At 43.7% G+C, this 25,811-nt stretch overlaps 1 protein-coding gene across 1 annotated transcript in view; it reads left to right on the forward strand.

The window, feature by feature from the left end:
• The first annotated feature begins 2,596 nt into the window (after positions 1-2,596).
• Positions 2,597-25,811, forward strand: part of SH3D21 (SH3 domain containing 21) — a 141,412-nt gene continuing 118,197 nt past the window's right edge. Inside the window, exon 1 of the mRNA XM_069756876.1 lies at positions 2,597-2,737. Within this exon, the coding sequence (XP_069612977.1) occupies positions 2,725-2,737 (13 nt within the window). The 5' untranslated portion in view covers positions 2,597-2,724. The remainder of the gene's footprint in view (positions 2,738-25,811) is intronic.

Genomic DNA, 25,811 nt, shown 5'->3' on the forward strand with positions numbered 1-25,811 from the left:
TCTCCCCTCAGTCTTTTCAGGCAGCCCCACTATACGTATGTTATTCCTTCTGGACCTATTTTCCAGATCCTCATTTTTGGCAGCGAGCTCGGCTATTGCTTGGGCAAACTTCTTTTCAGCTTTTTGTAGCTTAACTATGTGATCTTCTGCCGTGCTCACCCTCTCCTCCACCACTCCTATACGTTTGTCCATTTTCTGCAGAGCCGCATTAATCTGTGCCGTGTCCCCTTTAACTTCCTGCATCTGCTGGGCCAAGGAGTTCAGGGATTGCTGACATGAAGAGATCAGTGTGATAACATCTCTAAGAGTCGGCTCCTCTCCCTGTGATATGGCTTCAGGTCCCCCACTAGCCCCAGCCATGCTGCCTCTCTCCTTCCCCCTCTGTACCTCATGCTGCTCAGCCTTGCTTGCTTCCTCCTCCTCCTGGTCAGCTCCAGCTCCAGATCCTGGTTCTGCCTCCTCAGCAGCCTCCACTCTAGCATACTGCTGCAGCTTTGCGGCCACCTCCATGCGCCGCTGACATGCGGCGTTCTCCTTCTCGGCATCCTCCCTAGCATTGGAGCCATCTTGGCCGGCTCCTGCATCGTTGGTGCCAGCGTCTTTCTGCCGCCTCCTGGTCATCGCTGCCGACTCCGGACCCGCTGCTCTGCACCGCTGCACTCTCCGGACCTTCAGCCAGCCGGATTTAGGTGAGTTTACCCGAAAATCGGGGTTAAAACAGGATTTTTGTCCTTCTGGCAGCGGGAGCACTCTTCCCTGCTTCCACTCACATGGCCAGCTAGGACACGCCCCCAAAAAAGATGGAATGCTTACCGATCACTATTGCTGGTCAGGAGGTAGAGCAGGCGGAGAGTTACAAATATTTGGGGGCCCATTAGGATAGCAAACTGGACTGGAGATGCCACTCAGAGTTTGTCTACAAGAAGGGGATGAGCAGACTGTATTTCCTAAGGAAACTGAGGTCTTTTAATGTGTGTAGCAAAATGTTAGAAATGTTCTACCAGTCTGTAGTGGCAAGTGCCATCTTTTTTGCAATCATGTGCTGGGGTAGTAGTGTGCGGGCCTCTGATGCTAATAAGCTGAATACGATTATTAAGAAGGCAAGTTCTGCTGTAATCTGGACTCTCTTGAGGAGGTAGTGGAGAAAAGAACTCTGAAAAAGTGTATGGCAATTATGAACAATAATGCACATCAATTATATGAGCTATTCATGAGACAGAAGAGCACCTTCAGTAACCGGCTAATACTTCTGAGGTGTAAGAAGGAAAAATATAGTAAATCGTTTGTGCCAACTGCCATGGGAATGTACAACAATAACATTAGGGTTAAACCACCAAGGTGAATGTCTACTTATTTCTCTACATTTCAGTTCACTTGTTGTGTATGTCCTATTCTAATGTATAATGTACAATGTTCTTCTGTCAACTCCACTGTCATGTCAACTATGTAATTCCTTTATGATTTTTATGATTTAAGTTGTGCTGCTGTGATACAATAATTTCCCATGGGATCAATAAAGTGTATCGTATCGTATCGTGTTCTCAACTCCTTACAAAACCTCCATAGAGTATGGTACACCTAATATGCCCCCACACAGTGTGATGGCCCCTTATTCCTACACCTTATGATTGCAAAACAAACTCCAATGCCTGACATCCCACACTGTAAGATGTTCACCAATGCTCCAAATATAGTCTGATGCCCCCCACAGGACCCAATATGCTTATTCCTCATATGCTATGCTGGTGTCAACACGGTCCCCCATAACAAATGATGGTCCCCCACAAAGACTGCCATACAGGATGATTGTCCCCATACAGTATGATGGTCCTCACACAACCCCTTAAAAAATATTACTTTGTACTCACCTATTCCAGTGCCCCATCCACCGCATTTGCTGCCACCATCTCCAATTTTACCTCGTCATGCATTGGATGCGTTCCCTGCGTGATCCCATTCTCCAGCAGGCCGGGATCAAATTGCGTCTGGCTGGAGAAACTGACGGTACATGGGGTACTTGATAGCAGTGTCACAGTCAGTACGGACCATGGCCGGATCAGCCCACCTTGTATTTTCCAGATTTCCCCGATGGCCAGTCCTGCCCTGACTGCATATACAATATTTCCGTAATATTGGAAGTACTCCAATTACTCTGTGCTGAAAAAGTAAAGTTCATGGCGGTAGGGAATTCAGCTTACTCACCATAGTCTGTAAATCCAGAAAAATGTGAGCTGTGCTTTACGCCATCGAATTCCCCGCAGCTCCCGTGGCCTATTATCTGATGTCTCGTGAGTGTGATGTAAAGGTATGGGAAGTACTACCTTATGACTGTTTATTCTGGACCTTGCTCACGTTCACCTTCAATACATTCCTACCTTGTTACAAACACATACCTCTGCCCTATGTCGCCGTCTGAAGTCAACTCTTGTAAAACCTGTTCACTCCCCTTCTGCTGTACTATACGTGTATCAAAATAAGTATCTGTCTGTCCTCGCATTCATTCCTTTAACTCGCCTTTCCTGTTTTCTACCAACCAATCCTTGTGCTCAAGTTATGGCAAGCTTTTTTTTTTTTTTTTCGTGAGCTTCAGGATTAAGGAACTGTTTCTTTAGAAAGTTGTTCTTGATTGTGAAAAGCAGGAAGCTGGGGCCAACGCAAGGCCTTATCGCATATATCTGGATGTGATTCTCTATACACTGCCCATTCTTGAGACAGATACACACCATGAGCACACTGGGTAAGTGTCACCAAGGTTGTTTATTACACGTCAAGCATGGCTATGGCTTGTAGAGGACTTGTATTGGATCATCATAATGTATAGGGGACGGGTAAATGGAAATTCAGCTTAGAAAACAGTCCAGAGCCACAATAAGGGCACGATAATGCTGTCTTGCATTCTGGGACCACTGATAAATTAGATTTATCATTCAAAGTCCACATGGAAAGCTACCAAACTGAATGAATGAAGGTATTACATTCTGAATCCATACAACTTCATTCTCACTTTACCCACATTTTAAGGTATTTCTTCTAAAGTGTCTCCACTTAGCGTTTTTTTTTCTTAAAAAGAACAAAAAACACATGTATTTACTGTACATATATTCTTTTTTGCTGCCTTTTTAGTGGTAAAAATTGCTGTCAGCAGATATTTGGTGGGAATCGATAAAGAAATATTTTTCATAACTACAGCATGCTTTCTGCCAATGTGTTTTTGAGGCAGTTTTTTGCATTTTCTCTCATAGACCTGCACCAATGTTCTTTTTCCTTTGTTAAAACACAAATTTGTCTTTATGTTTTTGATATTGCAACTCGTGACTCTGAGAAATATTAGAATTACATTAGTTGTAATGGTACAAATGCAGCTAAAAAAACCAACCAAACAAAAAAGGTAATATGTTTTAAAAAGCCCACAAAAATTCATGTAATAATGACATTTTCTATGCATTTTTTTGGACCAAAACACTGCTAAGAAAGTGTGTATTAAGGTAGCCTTCCTTTGTTAGCTCTGGAAATAGCAACATTTGTATTATTTTATTATGTATATTCCGTGGGCTGAAGTACACAACACGTTCACTGCTTGTTTGATTAGGAATTGCTTAGGGCAGGGTCCTATTTGTTCCTTTCATGTCACTGTGTCAACACTTGGTAATTTTTTTCCCTGTTTTAGCAGAGGCAATAATGCTTATTGCTACCAGTCACCTGTAATACAAGCAGGATTTTTTGGTAATTTTCTGGCGTTTTTGTTCTGTGTCCTTTGTGTAATAGCGGGTTAAAGGACAACGATTAGTGCCATACATTGCCTATAGGCATCAATTAGAAGAAAATAATAAACATCATGGTATATATTATTGTGCATGATAGCTTGGTAGATTGTGCTATTCCAGTCTCAGAAGGTTAAACTGACACTGAAATATTTGATATAATTGAGAAGATAAGAGATACCTAAATTCAACTATAAACAAGATTAATAATCAACACTCAGTAATACTAGACATGTGATTGCCTATGTTTAAGTACAGCCATAAACAAACATTATTTCAGGGGTGTACAATATTTTTTGATTCAGGGGCTACGTTGCCATACTGAACCAGTCCCAAGGGCCGCAAAAAATGTAAAGAGGTAATTACATTAATCACATCACAATAACCAAGTTTTGAGTATTTGAGGAGGATCTGGAGAGTTTATGCTAAAACAAAAAAATCAGTGTGAACAAATTCTATCTTAAACTGAGGAGCAGAAACTCGCCAACTTCTCATAATCTCAAATCTCTAAGTTTTGAGGATTTTTAACATAGCCATGAAGTATGTTATGGATTACTTACTACATGAGTACAAGATCAGAACCACTGTCATCACATGAATGCAGCACCAGAACAATCATTAGCATATGAATGAAGTGCCAGGACCACCATCAGTACATGAATGCCATGCCAGAACCACCATCAGCACATGAAGACAGAGCCAGAACCACCATCAGTTCATGAAGGCAATGCCAGAGCCACCGTCAGTACATGAAGGTAGAAACAGAACTACTGACAGTATATGAATGCAGCGCCAGAGCCACAGTCAGTACATCTATACAGGACCAAGCTTAGTGCAGCGATCAACTGTAATGTCAGGTCAGCCCCATATGCAGTTGTATTGCATGAATCTACAACTCACAGTATGTTTTTAAAAATGGTCAAGAGATGCTGGGAGCTGTTGTTACCAGTCATTATCAGCCCTTGAATCATACAGGAACCATAGTACTGATGAGATGCAGTCGTATCACAAATATTTACATCCAAATACCTTGTAGGTGACATCTGTTCTGATTGAAGTAATTCTCCATTTTTTCTTGTCCATTTTGTCCAGACGCCATGATGAGATTTCATGCCCAAAGCTAGTCTTTGGAGACTTCCCTCTTTGTTTTCAACAGCACATCCCAACACTGTGCCCTTAAAAATAAAAATATCATTATACTGCCCCATACACATAAGTTTTATGCTGCACCCCAGAATAAATAATTGCCCCTCATTGTACCCTTTTCTATAATATCCACCAAACTGCCCCTCTCTATATATACTCCCTAGTGCCCCTCTCCATAATGTACCTCCACACTGCCCCCTCCATAATATACCTCCTCATAGCCCCTCTTCATAATATACCCCCTCACAGCCACTCTCCATAATATCACCCTAAACTGCCCCTTTGCACATCTCCCCCAAAATTCCTTTCACCATATTGTTTCCACTGCCCCCCACTATTCTTTGCCACCTTTCACAATCTGCTAATTACCCAATAATGCCTTCCATTGCCCCTTAATGTGTCCTCGCAGTAAGGCCAGGTTCACATTACGTTTTGGTCGTCCATTAGACGGACTACATTACACCGCGGCATAACGTACTGTAACGCAGTCCGTTAACGCCGCCATTACTTCCTATGTTGGACTCATTGAGTGACGGACCCTGTTACGCGGGCTGCAGCGTTTCTGGGTCCGTCACTGCTAGCGCAGATAGAGCATCTGCTAGCTCTATCTGCGCTAGCGCAATGTCATGCGGGCACTTGCGTTAACAGCAGCCTGTTAACGCATGTGTTGAATGGGCTGCTGTTAGCGCAATGTGAACCTAGCCTAAGCCCAACCTTTCCTTCCCTCAGGTCACCTCATCTAAAATGAAAGCTCTTTTCATCTTCAGCTCCTCTGCTGAGCACTTACCGGTATCCACCATATACTCTGCCTGTGCGGTCCCAACAGCAGGGTGATAATCTCAGCAGCGTGCTGATCTCATCATGATGCTGAACATAGGCGCCAGGGCTGACTCGCGCTGCTCTGCGTCAGTCCTGGTGCCACAGTGTTCAAATATATTCACATCTGAAAGATGCAAATGCATTTGAATATAGGAAGGGAGCAGCGTCTGGTGGGCTGCATGTGGCCCCTGGGGTGTGTGAAATAATGAGTGTTTAAATTGAGGGCAAGTAAAGCAGTATTAACATGATGTAATTTTCAGCATAATTGTATAAAATGTTAAGAAAATTAAAAATGCTGATTTGGAAATCTATAAATATTTTCCTCACAACAAAACATGGAACACAGATCAGAAGATGAAAGTTATACATTTTCCAATTTCATGTGAAAAAAATTAACTCGTAGAAATTTTTGGTAGCAACACATGTCAAAAAAGTTGGGACAGTTCCATGTCTACCAATATATAGAATCCAAGCTTCATTTTACATCAGTCTGTACACATCTGGGGAGTAAGGAGACCAATTCCTGGAGTTTTGAGAGAGGAATATTGTCACATTCTTGTCTGACGTCGAATTCTTTGCTGTCCAAAAGTCCTGAGGTTTCTTTGTGGATTTTTCATTGCATAATTATTATTATAGCGCCATTTATTCCATGGCGCTTTACATGTGAAAAGGGACGCACATAATAAAAAAAATTCACCGACTGGTACAAGAGGAGAGAGGACCCTGCCTGTGAGGGCTCACAATCTACAAAGGAATGGGTGAGGATGCAGTGCAAGAGTGTTAGACAGGAGGCCACACAGCAGGAGGTTGCAGTAGTTGAGGCGGGAGATGATGAAGGCATGCACTAGTGTTTTTGAAGATTCTTGGTTAAGGAATATGCAGAGCCGAGAAATATGTTTGAGTTGGCCGAAAGTGGAGAGGGCTTGGATAGGTGGTTTGAAGGAGAGACCAAAGTCAAGGGTTTCCCCAAGGCAGCAAGCTTGGGAAACTGGAGAGAGTGAGCAGCCATTGACTTTAATGGATAGGTCTGTTGGGGAAGTTGAGTGGCATGGGGAAAGATGATGAATTTGTTTTATCCAAGTTAAGCTTTAGAAATCAAGCGGAGAAGAAAGATGAAATACTGGACAGACATTGTTCTCTTTAGTAAGGAGGTGATATCATATTCAGAGAGGGATATCTGTGTGTCATCAGCATAGAGGTGATACTGAAAGCTGTGGGACTCTGAGTTGTCCAAACTGAAGGTGTAGATGGAAAAGAGCAGGGGTCCTAGAATTGAATCGTGGGAAACCCCAACCGATAGGGGGTGAAATGAGCAGAGGGTGTGTGAATGGGAGACGCTGAATGTATGGTCTGTGCATTTGAAGAGATCCAGGATAGGGTCAGGTCTGTGATGCCAAGAGATGAGAGAATCTGTAGTAAGAGGAAATTTCCACTGTGTTGAAGGCAGTGGACAGGTCCAGGAGGAGGAGGACAGAGTAGTGTCACTTGGATTTGGCAGTCAGTAGATCATTGGTGACTTTATTCATGGCAGTTTCAGTGGAATGATGTGACCGGAAGCCAAATTGTAAGTGATTGAGAGAGAGGGAGGAGAGATGGGAGGACAGTTCAAGATGGACGTGTTGTTCCAGTAGTTTGGAGGCATAGAGGAGAAGTAATATGGGGCGATTACTAGACAAGGAGGATGGGTTAGATCGAAGCATGTTTGAAACATGAGGCGAAGACACCAACAGTGACTAGTTGAAGAGATTGGTTAGGGTTGGGATGAAGACTCTGGTGAGGTTTGGGATGAGGTGGGACGAGACCGGGTCAAGTGCACAGGTGTTGAGATGTGATCTGGAGAGTAGAGAGGAAAGTTGATCTTCCGTAATGGCGGAGAAGCTGGTTTTGGAGGGCTGTGTAATTATGGGAAGCGGCTATTGGGGCTTTAGACCAAGCTTTGTCTGAAGTTATTAATCTTCTGCTACAATATTGAGGCAAAGTCTTCAGCTGAGAGGAGAGGGAGGAGTCGCAGGGGGACGGAGGAGTGATTTGAAAGTGTTGAATAGCTGTTTAGGGTTGTGAGACAGTGAGGATATGAGAGATGAAAAGTAGGTTTGTTTTGCTGCAATGAGTGTGGACTTGAAAGTAGTGCGGGACTCTTTGATTGTGATAAAGTGCTCTTTGGAATATGATCTTTTCCATCTCCGCTCAGCAATCCTGGAAGCTCACCCTAGTTCTTTAGTCAGGCTGGTGTGCAAGAGTTGCCAATTGATTGTGAGAGCTTTGGTATGTGTGAGGGGTGGACCGATTTTAGATCTGCCACTGTTGTGGTGTTATAGAAAACAGTGGCAGCATCTGCATTGTATAATGAACTAATGTCAGCAAATGGGAGAAGGGATTCAGAGAGTGTAGATCAAGGTGTTTGAGATTTCTGTGAGGGTGTGCAAGTTTGTGGAGTGGGGATTGTGCACCTAGAAAGGAGAGGGAAGAGAATGTAATTAGGTTCTGGTCAGAGAGAGGGAGAGGTGAGTTAGGTTAGGCTACTTTCACACTTCCGTCGTTTGGGCTACGTCGCAATGCGTCGTTTTGGAGAAAAAACGCATCCTGCAAAGTTGCCCGCAGGATGCGTTTTTTCTCCATAGACTTGCATTAGCGACGCATTGCTACGTATGGCCACACGTTGCATCCCCTAGTGCGACGGATGCGTCGTGTTTTGGCGGACCGTCGGCACAAAAAAAGTTCAATGTAACTTTTTTGGGCGACATGCCTGCCATTTTCGACCGCGCATGCGCGGACGAAACTCTGCCCCCTCCTCCCCGCTCATCACAATGGGCAGCAGATGCGTTGTAAAACTGCATCCGCTGCCCACGTTGTGCTAAATTTAGCACAACGTCCGTTGGGCCGACGGTTTTTGACCGGCCCGTACCGACGGAAGTGTGAAAGTAGCCTTAGATAGGGAACAGAGGCGGGTGAACATGAGGTCCAGTGTGAGGCCCTCTTTGTGAGTGGCTGCGGAATATCATTGAGCGAGGCTGAAGGAGGAAATGAGAGATAGAAGCTTAGAGACAGGTGAGTGTCAATGGGGATGTTGAAGTCACCCGTGATGATAGTGGAGATGTCAGTGGAAGAAATTAAGTAGCCGGGTGGTGAAGTGGTCGAATAACATGGTTGCTGGCCCTACGGGGGACGGTAAATGACAGCCAGTTGGAGGGGGAGTAGATGCACACAGAGTTCACCTCAAAAGAAGGGAGAATAACTGAGGGTGGCAGTGGAATTTGGGTGAAAGAGCAGTTATCTGACAGGAGAAAACCAACTCTGCCACCATGATTGCTGCTAGGGCGGGGTTGTGTGGGAAAGGTGGAATTCACCATAAGAAAGTGCAGCTGGAGAGGCTGTGTCAGAGGGGCTGAGCCAGGTATCGGTGATGCCGAGGAAGGAAAGTTTTTATAGTAATGAAAAGCTCATAGATGTATGAAAATTTGTTGCAGACAGAGCGAGCGTGCCATAGAGTTCCTCCTGTTAGAGGGACTGGGGAAGCGGAGGTTGGGCAAATGGGTATAAGGCTAGAAAGGTTGCAGAAATTTGTGATACATTGTGAATGGGAGGTATAAATGACTGTGGGGATGTGGTGAGGAGTACCAGGATTTGGAGAAATTACTGGCAGTGAGTAGGAGCAGAGAAAATGTTAATGGGTGGGAGCAGGAGAGGGTAGGAGGTGGTTGTCTGTGTTTGGAGACACAGGATTTTATGTTGAGAAACAGTTCTGAGTAGGTGAGATGGAGGGAGAGATGAAAGAGGGAGAGATGTAGGAATTATATATATATAGGTTGAAAAAAGACCTAGATCCATCAAGTTCATCCTTCTCCACCAATTGTACATTTTGTGACTAAAAAAGCATAATAATAATAATAATAATAATAATCTTAGGATTTTATCTCTCTTTTTATACACCCTAAAATCTTATTTGTTTTTGCAGCTGCTGACTGACACTGGGTACTTCTGCTCAGCTTACTTGTAGCCAGAATACCCAAGTCCTTCTGTTCTGTAGTCCTAAGTATAATCCCATCTACTACAGTCATGGCCAAAAGTATTGACACCCCAGCAATTCTGTCAGATAATACTCAGTTTCTTCCTGAAAATGATTGCAATCACAAATTCTTTGGTATTATTATCTTCATTTAATTTGTCTTAAATGAAAAAACACAAAAGAGAATGAAGCAAAAAGCAAAACATTGATCATTTCACACAAAACTCCAAAAATGGGCCAGACAAAAGTATTGGCACCCTCAGCCTAATACTTGGTTGCACAACCTTTAGCCAAAATAACTGCGACCAACCGCTTCCGGTAACCATCAATGAGTTTCTTACAATGCTCTGCTGGAATTTTAGACCATTCTTCTTTGGCAAACTGCTCCAGGTCCCTGATATTTGAAGGGGGCCTTCTCCAAACTGCCATTTTTAGATCTCTCCTCAGGTGTTTTATGGGATTCTGGTCTGGACTCATTGCTGGCCACCTTAGAAGTCTCCAGTGCTTTCTCTCAAACCATTTTCTAGTGCTTTTTGAAGTGTGTTTTGGGTCATTGTCCTGCTGGAAGACCCATGACCTCTGAGGGAGACCCAGCTTTCTCACACTGGGCCCTACATTATGCTGCAAAATTTGTTGGTAGTCTTCAGACTTCATAATGCCATGCACACGGTCAAGCAGTCCAGTGCCAGAGGCTGCAAAGCAACCCCAAAACATCAGGGAACCTCGGCCATGTTTGACTATAGGGACCGTGTTCTTTTCTTTGAATGCCTCTTTTTTTCTCCTGTAATCTCTATGTTGATGCCTTTGCCCAAAAAGCTCTACTTATGTCTCATCTGACCAGAGAACATTCTTCCAAAACGTTTTAGGCTTTTTCAGGTAAGTTTTGGCAAACTCCAGCCTGGCCTTTTTATGTCTCGCGGTAAGAAGTGGGGTCTTCATTGGTCTCCTACCATACAGTCCCTTTTCATTCAGATGCCGATGGATAGTACGGGTTGACACTGTTGTACCCTCGGACTGCAGGGCAGCTTAAACTTGTTTGGATGTTAGTCTAGGTTCTTTATCCAACATCCGCACAATCTTGCGTTGAAATCTCTTGTCAATTTTTCTTTTCCATCCACATCTAGGGAGGTTAGCCATAGTGCCATGGGCTTTAAACTTCTTGATGACACTGTGCACGGTAGACACAGGAACATTCTGGTCTTTGGAGATGGACTTGTAGCCTTAAGATTGCTCATGCTACCTCACAATTTGGTTTCTCAAGTCCTCAGACAGTTCTTTGGTCTTTTCTTTTCTCCATGCTCAATGTGGTACACACAAGGACACAGGACAGAGGTTGAGTCAACTTTAATCCATGTCAACTTGCTGCAAGTGTGATTTAGTTATTGCCAACACCTGTTAGGTGCCACAGGTAAGTTACAGGTGCTGTTAATTACACAAATTAGGGAAGCATCACATGATTTTTCGAACGGTGCCAATACTTTTGTCCACCCCCTTTTTTATGTTTGGTGTGGAATTATATCCAATTTGGCTTTCGGACAATTCTTTTTGTGTTTTTTCATTTAAGACAAATTAAATGAAGATAATAATACCAAAGAATTTGTGATTGCAATCATTTTCAGGAAGAAACTGAGTATTATCTGACAGAATTGCAGGGGTGTTAATACTTTTGGCCATGACTGTATATACCGTAATTGTCTAAGGGTCACTTCCGTCTTTCTGTCTGTCTGTAACGGAAACAGCCACGTCCAATCAGCGACGGGCACAGTCTGGCGGCAAAATGGCTGCTCTCTAATCCCCTGCAGTCAGTGCCCGCTCCATACTCCCCTCCAGTCAGCGCTCACACAGGGTTAATGGCAGAGTTAACGGACCACGTTAACGCTGCTATTAACCCTGTGTGACCAACTTTTTACTATTGATGCTGCCTATGCAGAATCAATAGTAAAAAGGTCTAATGTTAACCCCTTCATGACCCAGCCTATTTTGACCTTAAAGACCTTGCCGTTTTTTGCAATTCTGACCAGTGTCCCTTTATGAGGTAATAACTCAGGAACGCTTCAACGGATCCTAGCGGTTCTGAGATTGTTTTTTCGTGACATATTGGGCTTCATGTTAGTGGTAAATTTAGGTCAATAAATTCTGCGTTTATTTGTGATAAACACGGAAATTTGGCGAAAATTTTGAAAATTTCGCAATTTTCACATTTTGAATTTTTATTCTGTTAAACCAGAGAGATATGTGACACAAAATAGTTAATAAATAACATTTCCCACATGTTTACTTTACATCAGCACAATTTTGGAAACAAAATTTTTTTTTGTTAGGAAGTTATAAGGGTTAAAATTTGACCAGCGATTTGTCATTTTTACAACGAAATTTACAAAACCATTTTTTTTAGGGACCACCTCACATTTGAAGTCAGTTTGAGGGGTCTATATGGCTGAAAATACCCAAAAGTGACACCATTCTAAAAACTGCACCCCTCAAGGTACTCAAAACCACATTCAAGAAGTTTATTAACCCTTCAGGTGCTTCACAGCAGCAGAAGCAACATGGAAGGAAAAAATGAACATTTAACTTTTTAGTCACAAAAATGATCTTTTAGTAACAATTTTTTTATTTTCCCAATGGTAAAAGGAGAAACTGAACCACGAAAGTTGTTGTCCAATTTGTCTTGAGTACGCTGATACCTCATATGTTGGGGTAAACCACTGTTTGGGCGCACGGCAGGGCTTGGAAGGAAAGGAGCGCCATTTGACTTTTTGAATCAAAAATTGGCTCCACTCTTTAGCGGACACCATGTCACGTTTGGAGAGCCCACGTGTGCCTAAAAATTGGAGCTCCCCCACAAGTGACCCCATTTTGGAAACTAGACGCCCCAAGAAACTTATCTAGATGCATAGTGAGCACTTTGAACCCCCAGGTGCTTCACAAATTGATCCGTAAAAATGAAAAAGTACTTTTTTTTCACAAAAAAATTCTTTCAGCCTCAATTTTTTCATTTTCACATGGGCAACAGGATAAAATGGATCCTAAAATGTGTTGGGCAATTTCTCCTGAGTACACCAATACCTCACATGTGGGGGTAAACCACTGTTTGGGCACATGGTAAGGCTCGGAAGGGAAGGAGCGCCATTTGACTTTTTGAATGAAAAATTATTTCCATCGTTAGCGAACACCATGTCACGTTTGGATAGCTCCTGTGTGCCTAAACATTGGCGCTCCGCCACAAGTGACCCCATTTTGGAAACTAGACCCCCCAAGGAACTTATTTAGATGCCTAGTGAGCACTTTAAACCCTCAGGTGCTTCACAAATTGATCTGTAAAAATGAAAAAGTACTTTTTTTCACAAAAAAATTCTTTTCGCCTCAATTTTTTCATTTTCACATGGGCAGTAGGATAAAATGGATCATAAAATTTGTTGGGCAATTTCTCCCGAGTACGTCGATACCTCATATGTGGGGGTAAACCACTGTTTGGGCACTCGGCAGGGCTCGGAAGGGAAGGCGCGCCATTTGACTTTTTGAATGGAAAATTAGCTCCAATTGTTAGCGGACACCATGTCGCGTTTGGAGAGCCCCTGTGTGCCTAAACATTGGAGCTCCCCCACAAGTGACCCCGTTTTGGAAACTAGACCCCCCAAGGAACTTATCTAGATGCATATTGAGCACTTTAAACCCCCAGGTGCTTCACAGAAGTTTATAACGCAGAGCCATGAAAATAAAAAATAATTTTTCTTTCCTCAAAAATGATTTTTTAGCCTGGAATTTCCTATTTTGCCAAGGATAATAGGAGAAATTGGACCCCAAATATTGTTGTCCAGTTTGTCCTGAGTACGCTGATACCCCATATGTGGGGGTAAACCACTGTTTGGGCGCACGGCAGGGCTCGGAAGGGATGGCACGCCATTTGGCTTTTTAAATGGAAAATTAGCTCCAATCATTAGCAGACACCATGTCACGTTTGGAGAGCCCCTGTGTGCCTAAACATTGGAGATCCCCCAGAAATGACACCATTTTGGAAACTAGACCCCCAAAGGAACTAATCTAGATGTGTGGTGAAGACTTTGAACCCCCAAGTGCTTCACAGAAGTTTATAACGCAGAGCCATGAAAATAAAAAAATAAAAATTATTTTCTCAAAAATGATCTTTTAGCCTGCAATTTTTTATTTTCCCAAGGGTAACAGGAGAAATTTGACCCCAAAAGTTGTTGTCCAGTTTCTCCTGAGTACGCTGATACCCCATATGTGGGGGTAAATCACTGTTTGGGCACATGCCGGGGCTCGGAAGTGAAGTAGTGACGTTTTGAAATGCAGACTTTGATGGAATGCTCTGTGGGCGTCACGTTGCGTTTGCAGAGCCCCTGATGTGGCTTAGCAGTAGAAACCCCCCACAAGTGACCCCATTTTGGAAACTAGACCCCCAAAGGAACTTATCTAGATGTGTGGTGAGCACTTTGACCCCCCAAGCGCTTCATAGAAGTTTATAATGCAGAGCCGTGAAAATAATAAATACGTTTTCTTTCCTCAAAAATAATTATTTAGCCCAGAATTTTTTAATTTTCCCAAGGGTAACAGGAGAAATTTGACCCCAATATTTGTTGTCCAGTTTCTCCTGAGTACGGTGATACCCCATATGTGGGGGTAAACTACTGTTTGGGCACATGCCGGGGCTTGGAATTGAAGTAGTGACGTTTTGAAATGCAGACTTTGATGGAATGCTCTGCGGGCGTCACGTTGCGTTTGCAGAGCCCCTGATGTGCCTAAACAGTAGAAACCCCCACAAGTGACCCCATTTTGGAAACTAGACCCCCCAAGGAACTTATCTAGATATGTGGTGAGCACTTTGAACCCCCAAGTGCTTCACAGACGTTTACAACGCAGAGCCGTGAAAATAAAAAATCATTTTTCTTTCCTCAAAAATTATGTTTTAGCAAGCATTTTTTTAGATTCACAAGGGTAACAGGAGAAATTGGACCCCAGTAATTGTTGCGCAGTTTGTCCTGAGTATGCTGGTACCCCATATGTGGGGGTTAACCACTGTTTAGGCGCACGTCGGGGCTCGGAAGTGAGGGAGCACCATTTGACTTTTTGAATACGAGATTGGCTGGAATCAATGGTGGCGCCATGTTGCGTTTGGAGACCCCTGATGTGCCTAAACAGTGGTAACCCCTCAATTCTAACTCCAACACTAACCCCCCCACACCCCTAACCCTAATCCCAACTGTAGCCATAACCCTAATCACAACCCTAACCACAACCCTAATTCCAACCCTAACCCTAAGGCTATGTGCCCACGTTGCGGATTCGTGTGAGATATTTCCGCACCATTTTTGAAAAATCCGCGGGTGAAAGGCACTGCGTTTTACCTGCGGATTTTCCGCGGATTTCCAGTGTTTTTTGTGCAGATTTCACCTGCGGATTCCTATTGAGGAACAGGTGTAAAATTGACATGCTGCGGAAAATACAACGCAGCGTTTCCGCGCGGTATTTTCCGCACCATGGGCACAGCGGATTTGGTTTTTCATATGTTTACATGGTACTGTAAAGCTGATGGAACACTGCTGCGAATCCGCAGCCAAATCCGCACAGTGTGCACATAGCCTAATTCTAAAGGTATCTGCACACGCTGCGGAAAACGCTGCGGATCCGCAGCAGTTTCCCATGAGTTTACAGTTCAATGTAAACCTACGGGAAACAAAAATCGCTGTACACATGCTGCGGAAAAACTGCACGGAAATGCAGCGGTTTACATTCCGCAGCATGTCACTTCTTTGTGCGGATTCCGCAGCGGTTTTACAACTGCTCCAATAGAAAATCGCAGTTGTAAAACCGCAGTGAAATACGCAGAAAAAAACGCGGTAAATCTGCCATAAATCCGCAGCGGTTTGGCACTGCGGATTTATCAAATCCGCAGCGGAAAAATCCGCAGAGGACCAGAATACGTGTGCACATACCGAAACCCTAACCCTAGCCCTAACCCTAACCCTAGCCCTAACCCTACCCTTACCCCTAACCCTACCCCTACCCCTAACCCTACCCCTAACCCTACCCCTAACCCTACCCCTATTCTAACATTAGTGGAAAAAAAAATGTCTTTATTTTTTTATTGTCCCTACCTATGGGGGTGACAAAGGGGGGGGGGGGGTCATTTATTATTTTTTTTATTTTGATCACTGAGATATAATCTATCTCAGTGATCAAAATGTACTTTGGAACGAATCTGCCGGCCGGCAGATTCGGCGGGCGCACTGCGCATGCGCCCGCCATTTTGGAAGATGGCGGCGCCCAGGAAGAAGACGGACGGGACCCCGGCTGGGTCGGTAAGTATGATGGGGTGGGGGGGGACCACGGGGGGGATCGGAGCACGGGGGGGGAATCGGAGCGCGGGAGGGGTGGAACGGAGCACGGGGGGCGTGGAACGGAGCACGGGGGGGCTGGAATGGAGCACGGGGGGGTGGAACGGAGCACGGGGGTGGTGGATCGGAGTGCAGGGGGGGTGATTGGAGCACGGGGGGGTGATTGGAGCACGGGGGGAGCGGACAAGAGCACGGGGGGAGCGGAGCACAGGGCAGAGGGGTGCCGGAGCAGTGTACCGGCCAGATCGGGGGGCTGGGGGGGCGATCGGTGGGGTGGGGTGGGGGCACATTAGTATTTCCAGCCATGGCCGATGATATTTTAGCACCGGCCATGGCTGGATTGTAATATTTCACCCGTTATAATGGGTGAAATATTACAAATCGCTCTGATTGGCAGTTTCACTTTCAACAGCCAATCAGGGCGATCGTAGCCACGAGGGGGTGAAGCCACCCCCCCTGGGCTAAACTACCACTCCCCCTGTCCCTGCAGATCGGGTGAAATGGGAGTTAACCCTTTCACCCGGCCTGCAGGGACGCGATCTTTCCATGACGCCACATAGGCGTCATGGGTCGGATTGGCACCGACTTTCATGACGCCTACGTGGCGTCATGGGTCGGGAAGGGGTTAAAAATAATTAAAAAAAAATAAAAAATCGTTATATACTCACCGTCCGTCGGCCCCTCGGATCCAGAACAGTCCTTTCCCGCTCCTCGCGACACTCCGTGACCGCTCCATGCATTGCGATTTCGAGAGATGATGATGTAGTAGTCTCGCGAGACCGCTACGGCATCATCTCGCGAGACTGCAATGCACTCTTGGGACCGGAGAGTGCGAGGAGCATCGGTAAACACCTCGGCTGGGTCTGGGGGCTGATGGAGCGTGAGTATATAACTATTTTTTATTTTAATTCTTTTTTTTTTAACAGGGATATGATGCCCACATTGCTATATACTACGTGGGCTGTGCAATATACTACGTGCGCTGTGCAATATACTACGTGGGCTGTGCAATATACTATGTGGCTGTGCAATATACTATGTGGCTGTGCAATATACTACGTGCGCTGTGCAATATACTACGTGCGCTGTGCAATATACTACGTGGGCTGTGCAATATACTATGTGGCTGTGCAATATACTACGTGTGCTGTGCAATATACTATGTGAGCTGTGCAATATACTATGTGGCTGTGCAATATACTACGTGGGCTGTGCAATATACTACAGGGGCTGTGCAATATACTACGTGGGCTGTGCAATATACTACGTGGCCTGTGCAATATACTACGTGGACTGTGCAATATACTTCGTGGGCTGTGTTATATACTACGTGGGCTGTTATATACTACGTGGCTGTGCTATATACTCCGTGGGCTGTGCTCTATACTACGTGGCTGTGCAATATACTACGTATCTGTGCAATATATATTATATTATACTAGGTGGCTGTGTTATATGCTATGTGGGCTGTTATACACTCCGTGGGCTGTGCTATATACTCCGTGGGCTGTTATATACTACGTGGCTGTGCTATATACTCCGTGGGCTGTGCTCTATACTACGTGGCTGTGCAATATACTACGTATCTGTGCAATATACTACGTGGCTGTGCAATATACTACGTGGCTGTGCTATGTACTTCGTAGCTGTACTATATACTATGTGGCTGTGCTATATAATACATGGCCGGCCGCGAACAATCAGCGACAGGCGCAGTCCAGCCACGAATTGGCGCGGGATTTGAACCACGCTTCACTAATTGGTCGCGGCCGGCCGAATCCTGTGTATTCAATGTATTATTCTAAAATCTTCATAAATACATTCATACTTATTTCAAATAAATTCATACATATTCTAGAATACCCGATGCATTAGAATCGGGCTGCCATCTAGTTTAATGTATAAGCAGCTATAGGATTACTCCATCCTAGGTGCATGAGGCCACGTGCACACGTTGCAGAAAGTGGTGCAGATTTTTTTGGACTGGATTTCTTAAATCCTCAGGTAATCCGCACTGCGGATTTACCGCAATTTTTTTGCGTATTCCTATTATAGAGCAGGTGTAAACCGCTGCGGAATCCGCACAAAGAATTGACATGCTGTGGAATAAACAACGCTACGTTTCCGCGTGTTTTTTTTCCGCAGCATGTGCACTGCGGATTTTGTTTTCCATAGGTTTATATGGTACTGTAAACTCAGGGAAAAATGCTGCAAATTGCGGATCCGCAGCAAAATCCGCAACATGTGCACATACCCACAGTCTTCATTAAACCTCATTTGCCAACTGTTTGTTCATTCAGACATCCCATTCAGATCATTTTGCAATATTGTAATGTCAAGATCAGATTTTAGTATCCTACATAGTTTGGTGTTGTCAGCAAAGATGACACTTTACTCTCAATCCCATCCTCAAGGTCATTAATAAAAATGTTAAAAAGAATTGGTCCTAGCACAGATCACTGCTGCTTATATCCCATTTAGAGAACGTACCATTTATGACGACTCTTTGTTTCCTGCCTTTCAGCAAGTTCCTTACCCATGTGCATATAGTTTCCCCCAGTCCTTGCTTCTTGAGCTTCAGTACAAGGCTGTTGTGGTACAGTATCAAATGCCTTTGCAAACAGATGAATCACATCAGTCGCATTACCAACATCCAGATTTCCATTTACCTCCTCTTAGAAACTCAACATGTTAGTTAGACATGACTTATTTTTCATAAATCCTTGCTGGTTGTGAGTTATTGTATTATTATCTACAATATATTTCTGCAGGTCATCTCTTATAATGCCCTCAAATACTTTGCACATTACTGATGTCAAACTTATTGTACGGTAGTTGCCTGAATCCCCCCTCTTACCTATTGAAAGGGGGACGACCGCACCGCGGGTACCTTTTTGCTGGGGCTGGAACTGTCGAGGCTGCATCCCCTGTTTCCTGGGGGAAGGAATAAAGTACTGGACCGGGGCTCTGACCCTGAAGCTGACGGCGCAGTTAAAAAAGAAAAGCGCATTCAGCGTCGGGCAGTTTCCCGCTGGCAGTGACAGAGGCAAGGTGCGTGCGCAGCGGGCTCCAAGGGATGTGCAGCCGGGCCGCAATGACATGCGGCCGATCCAATGACGGGGATGCTGCCAGAGCCCACCGCAATAACAGGGAAAGCGCTGAGAACCCTGTTCAGCTAAGCACTGCACGACAGCCTAAGATCCAGGGCAGATTTCAGGACTGTTCGTTGCCGCCCTTGTCATCGGACCGTGGTCTGCAGTACCCCGCTGCCAGTGGTTGTCGGCGCTTCAGTCTTGGCGGAAACAGGCAGCGCGCAGCATAGAGAAAAAAGTGCAGTGCGCCCAGTAGCTGCCAGAGATCGCGGTGCCGTGTGGTTCACGACCGTGAGTACAGTACACGTGCTGCAATGAGAGAACCGAGTACTGGATAGACTTTTGTAACCCACCTTACCAGCATATACTTTCCCGCCCACGGGAGACCCTGATTGTGCTGCGGCCTTGTTTGCTCTGGCCAGATATGTTCATGGACTAGGGGCTCAGTGGAAGGTACCGGACACCGACCACTGCCACCAGAAGATGGGGCATTGTTGCCCACAGGACCCCATTGGAAAAGACACCACACCAGCCGTTGTCGGCGCTATTCACTTCATGGATATAGGAACCACTGACTTTCATCAGAACTGCCGTTATCTGAACCATTGTTCTTCAACTCACAATATCCTTTGCCATTTGAAATGTTTAATCACCTGTTTAATCCTTTACCTCCCTGCGTGGAGTATTCCCCTGTTATTAAACTTGTTAACCCTTGCTCTGCCTCCTGTCTGTCACTGCATCCGGCAACCTGCTTACACGATCTTAAATATCAGTACCACGTGAGCCATCCTCCAATCCTGTGGCACCACCCCTGTTACAAGAGAGTCTAAAGGTACCGTCACACTCAGCAACTTTGCAACGAGAACGACAACGATCTGTGACATTGCAGCGTCCTGGATAGCGATCTCGTGTTTGACACGCAGCAGCGATCTGGATCCCGCTGTGATATCGCTGGTCGGAGCTAGAAGGCCAGAACTTTATTTGGTCGTCAGGACGGCGTGTATCGTCGTATTTGACAGCAAAAGCAACGATGTCAGCAATGTTTTAACATGGAGCTAATAACCAGTGAGAACAATAAGTGAATCGCCGTTACGTCACTGGATCGCTCCTGCATCATTCTGGAGCTGCTGTGTTTGACGTCTCTACAGCGACCTAAACAGCAACACTCCAGCGATCGGCTCGTTATCTATATCGCTGCAGCGTCGCTGAGTGTGACGGTACCTTAAGAATATGAGATACAGTGGTCTGTCAATTACTGAGCTGAATTCCCTCAATATCTGTAGATGAATGCCATCTGGGCCAGGGGATTTGTCAATATTTAATTAGCTAAGACAAAGGCATACTTCTTATGTTAAACATGTTATATCAGGTGGTAAACTTTGATTTTTGTCTTGCTGAATGATCCCTGGAACAGACAGTTCATTGGTGAACACAAATGAAAAGTACATGTTTAATATCTCAGCCTTTTCTTTGTTCCTCATAATTATCTTATCAGTTTTTAAGGTGCCGATACCATCTCTTGTGAACAAAATATAGCTGTAATTGATTTCCAAATCATTGCGTTGTTATTTTCTTTACTTTTTATGACGTTTCCAAAAAGTTTTACAATTGGGATTGTATTCAGTTGTTCTTTACATCCTGTTCTGGTCAAACAGACGTGACCACTGCAGCCAATTTTTTGCCTTAAAGGTGATCACCGAGTGGCCATTGATTGCCTGCAGCAAACACAGCATGTTCATCTGGACCGCTGATTCTTAAACTCCAGTCATCACGCCCCCAACATATCTTGTTTTCAGTATTTTCTTGGTATTGCTGATGGAATTATCAGCAAAAACTGTCCCAGGTTTCTCTCACTTGTGCAACACTAAGAAAATATATACCTGCATTGGTAATACGTTAGTCAAAAGTACTACCCGCCAATTATAGACTACAGGGGTCATATGCCCATCCAGACTAAACAGAAAGCACAGAGATCAGCTGGAGATCTGGGTAGATTTAAAAGAACAGGGCCAGGGAATTGCTAAGAAGAATAGAACTTTTTCTTTTTGGGCATGGACCATAAATCTATACTCTACACCAAAATCATCTCTTCCACTTGGATGTAGATAAGAGTGTTCTTTGTTATGTTCATCAATATACACCATCAGCCCCAACCAAGTGTTATTGTTGGTCTCACAGAAGCTTGTGGCCCAGGCAGTGTCATTTGCTTACTGTGTTGGTAAGCAGACCAGTAAACTATGCAATGAAGTATGCACGGGAGAGAATCCATGTGGATTTTGAATTTCAGCCAACATTAATAGAATATTGCTTTCATTGGCTAGCGTGAATGTATCCTATATGCAAAGTATAATATATAGAATAGTAAAGTCTCAACTAGTCTACTATTAGAGGGATTTTTCACATTAAGTGGTTAAAATAGATAGCGACAGAGAGATGATTCGTAAAAATGCTAAGTCAGAATACTTCCTTATACCAGGCTAAGCAACCCCACTTTCTATCAAAATTCTGCTCCAAAGTTCCGAGATGTAGGCACACATAGTGGGATCCTAGAACCCCCTATGGCTCTGCTGACAGAGTGTTAAATCTCGTATGTTATCATGAGATCTGGTGCACTGAGCTTAATCAGCACTGTCACGTCATATACTAAAGGTTTTCTGATCGGTAGCCGCTCTACTGATACTACTGAGTGATAGCAGTGGCAGCGCTGGTTCAGTTCAAATCTTGAGATCTCACAATAAGTCAAGCCTTCTCAGTGAGTTGAATGAAGAGATTCCACTCTCATACTGGGATCCCACAACCTGGATGTTCCACCTAAAGTTTTGCTTTAAAGTTGGGTTCTTTAACGTTTCGCTAGGAAGTGTTATGAACTTTTTTGTTTAATAATGTTTTATTAACAAAATCAGCAGTTAGAGCCTTCCCACAGTTTTCTTTAAAAAAAGGACAGCCACAGACTGGTGATGGGTACTCTTTAAATAAGGGTTGACTCATATCATATGTCGTAATGAGGATACATTAATTGTGTCTTATGTGGTTAAACCAATTACACATGCTCAATAGCTTAATTAATTACCTTATGAAATGAATTAAATGGGTTATTTACTAAATTTCAAGTTATTCCTTATCCAAGGATAAGGGATAACTTGCTGATTGCTGGACGATAGACCTCAGGGATCCCTAGCACTCTCATGCTCAGCAGCCCCATCTTGTTTGGAGCAAAGGTGTGCAAGCTCAATCTTCTCTGTAGGACTTTTGGAGAAAGCAAAGAGCTGCTCTCAACTGTATCCAACAGTCCCATTAATGATGAATAAAGCAGATGCCAAGCATGCACAGCTCGGTCCTATTGACGACGTCTTGCAGAGCCTAGTTTTTATTTATTATTATCCTTTGCTTACATAGCGCTATCATATTCCGCAGCGATTTACATACATTATTATTGCTGTCCCCAATGGGGCTCAGCACCATTCAAGAACCTAACAGCCGATAACTTGTGATTTTGTGAATAATCCTGAATGTCGTCAGAACGTTTACAACTTTGTCAAAATTGTTTGCCCTCATCTGTAAATATATCAAATAAACTCCTAATTTTAATAGATGAAAAACACCTTTTTTACATTTATTCCGGTGTGTGCTTTTGGCTTGTAAAAATAAACAGGATTTTTCATATTTTCTAAAATTTGCTATCTATAAAGCAACCTTGTAAAGCAATGAGGCTTTATAGTTTTTTATGAATATGCCTAATACATGTAAAAGCATCCATTTTACAACTTTATTATATGTTTGAGTTTACATTCCTCACCACGTTTTGCATAATTATGTGCTGTCAGTGGATGAGAACATTGTTATTAATATTTAGATGCCTCATACCCAGGGTTCTGCTCTCGTTGAAAAGAGGATACATTGTTCAGGCAATTCTTTGTTGCGTTGTGCGACGCATGAGTCTTTTTTGCTGCAAGCGTCGGACCAAGAAAACGCAACAAGTTGCATTTTTCTTGCGTCCAAATTTCGGCAAAAAACGACGCATGCCTCGCAAAACGCAGCGTTTTTGTGTGCGTTTTGGTGCGTTTTTGCGTGCGTTGTGTGTTGCGTCGCCGACGCAGCAGCGCACAACGCTAATGTGAACGTAGCCTTAAAGAGTCTTTCTGCCATTAGCTGCCATAAAGAGATGAATATGCTTGGCCACAATGCTTATGAAACCCCTACTATCCAAGCATCCATCCACAGGTATCAGGAGCCAAAGAATGTAACAAAAAAAAAATAAAGAGTCCAGACACCCTTAAGGTATGTGCACACGTCAGGATTTCTTGCAGAAATTTTCCTGACAAAAACCGGACATTTCTGCCAGAAATCCGCATGCGTTTTTTTCACGTTTTTTGACGCATTTTTGATGCGTTTTTTGTGCGTTTTTTCCCAAATGCATAGAATTGCGGGGAAAACGCAGAAAATCCGCAAAAATAATGAACATACTCATTTTTTTACCGCGATGCGTTTTTTTCACGGAAAAAAACGCATCCATGGGAACAAAACATGCAGAATGCATTCTAAAAGTAAATCAAACCCCCCTTCATCACCCCCTTAGTTAGGGAAAAATAATAAAATTAAAAAAATGTATTGATTTCCATTTTCCTATTACTGTTAGGGTTGGGGCTAAAGTTAGGGTTAGGGTTGGGGCTACAGTTAGGGTTGTGGCTAAAGTTAGGGTTAGGGCTAAAGTTAGGGTTTGGATTAAATTTACAGTTGGGATTTGGGTTGGGATTATGGTTAGGGGTGTGTTGGAGTTAGGGGTGTGTTGGGGTTAGGGGTGTTGTCACGATTAGGGTTAGGGGCATGTTCGGGTTATGGGTGTGGTTAGGGTTCGGATTAGGGTTAGGGGTGTGTTTTGGTTAGGGTTTCAGTTAGAATTGGGGGGTTTCCACTGTTTAGACACATCAGGGGCTCTCCAAACGCGACATGGCGTCCGATCTCAATTCCAGCCAATTCTGCGTTGAAAAAGTTAAATAGTGGTCCTTCCCTTCCTAATTCTCCCGTGTGCCCAAACAGGGGTTTACCCCAACATATGGGGTATCAGCGTACTCAGGACAAATTGCACAACAACTTTTGGGGTCAATTTCTTCTCTTACCCTTAAGAAAATAAAAAATTGGGGGCGAAATATAATTTTTGTGAAAAAAATATTTTTTTATTTTTACGGCTCTGCATTATAAACTTCTGTGAAGCACTCGGTAGGTCAAAGTGCTCACCACACATCTGGATAAGTTTCTTAGGGGGTCTACTTTCCAAAACGGTGTCACTTGTGGGGGTTTCCAATGTTTAGGCACATCAGGGGCTCTCCAAACGCGACATGGCGTCCGATCTCAATTCCAGCCAATTCTGCGTTGAAAAAGTTAAATAGTGGTCCTTCCCTTCCTAGTTCTCCCGTGTGCCCAAACAGGGGTTTACCCCAACATATGGGGTATCAGCGTACTCAGGACAAATTGCACAACAACTTTTGGGGTCAATTTCTTCTCTTACCCTTAAGAAAATAAAAAATTGGGGGCGAAATATAATTTTTGTGAAAAAAATATTTTTTTATTTTTACGGCTCTGCATTATAAACTTCTGTGAAGCACTCGGTAGGTCAAAGTGCTCACCACACATCTGGATAAGTTTCTTAGGGGGTCTACTTTCCAAAACGGTGTCACTTGTGGGGGTTTCCAATGTTTAGGCACATCAGGGGCTCTCCAAACGCGACATGGCGTCCTATCTCAATTTCAGTCAATTTTCCATTGAAAAATCAAACGGTGCTCCTTCCCTTCCAAGCTCTGCCATGTGCCCAAACAGTGGTTTACCCCACATATGGGGTATCAGCGTACTCAGGACAAAATGTACAACAATGATTGGTTTCCAATTTCTCCTGTTACCCTTGGCAAAATAAAACAAATTGGAGCTGAAGTAAATTTTTTGTGAAAAAAAGTTAAATGTTCATTTTTTTTAAACATTCCAAAAATTCCTGTGAAACATCTGAAGGGTTAATAAGCTTCTTGAAAGTTGTTTTGAGAACCTCGAGGGGTGCAGTTTTTAGAATGGTGTCACACTTGGGTATTTTCTATCAAATAGACCCCTCAAAGTGACTTCAAATGTGATGTGGTCTGTAAAAAATAATGGTGTTGTAAAAATGAGAAATTGCTGGTCAACTTTTAACCCTTATAACTCCCTAAAAAAAAGTTGTGGTTCAAAAATTGTGCTGATGTAAAGTAGACATGTGGGAAATGTTACTTATTAAGTATTTTGTGTGACATATCTCTGTATTTTAAGGGCATAAAAATTCAAAGTTGGAAAATTGCGAAATTTTCAACATTTTTGCCAAATTTCAGTTTTTTTCACAAATAAACGCAGTTAATATCAAATAAATTTTACCACTATCATGAAGTACAATATGTCACGAGAAAACATTGTCAGAATCACCAGGATCCGTTGAAGCGTTCCAGAGTTATAACCTCATAAAGGGACAGTGGTCAGAATTGTAAAAATTGGACGGTCATTAATGTGCAAACCAACCTTGGGGGTTAAGGGGTTAAAGACAATGTGGGCAGTGGCGTGCTCTGTGGGGTTGGATATCATGTGACTTGCATTTGCTTTCTGATTAATTTTATGTCCC

The sequence above is a fragment of the Ranitomeya imitator genome, chromosome 3, assembly GCF_032444005.1.
Source record: "Ranitomeya imitator isolate aRanImi1 chromosome 3, aRanImi1.pri, whole genome shotgun sequence".
In the NCBI taxonomy this organism is placed as follows: domain Eukaryota; kingdom Metazoa; phylum Chordata; class Amphibia; order Anura; family Dendrobatidae; genus Ranitomeya; species Ranitomeya imitator.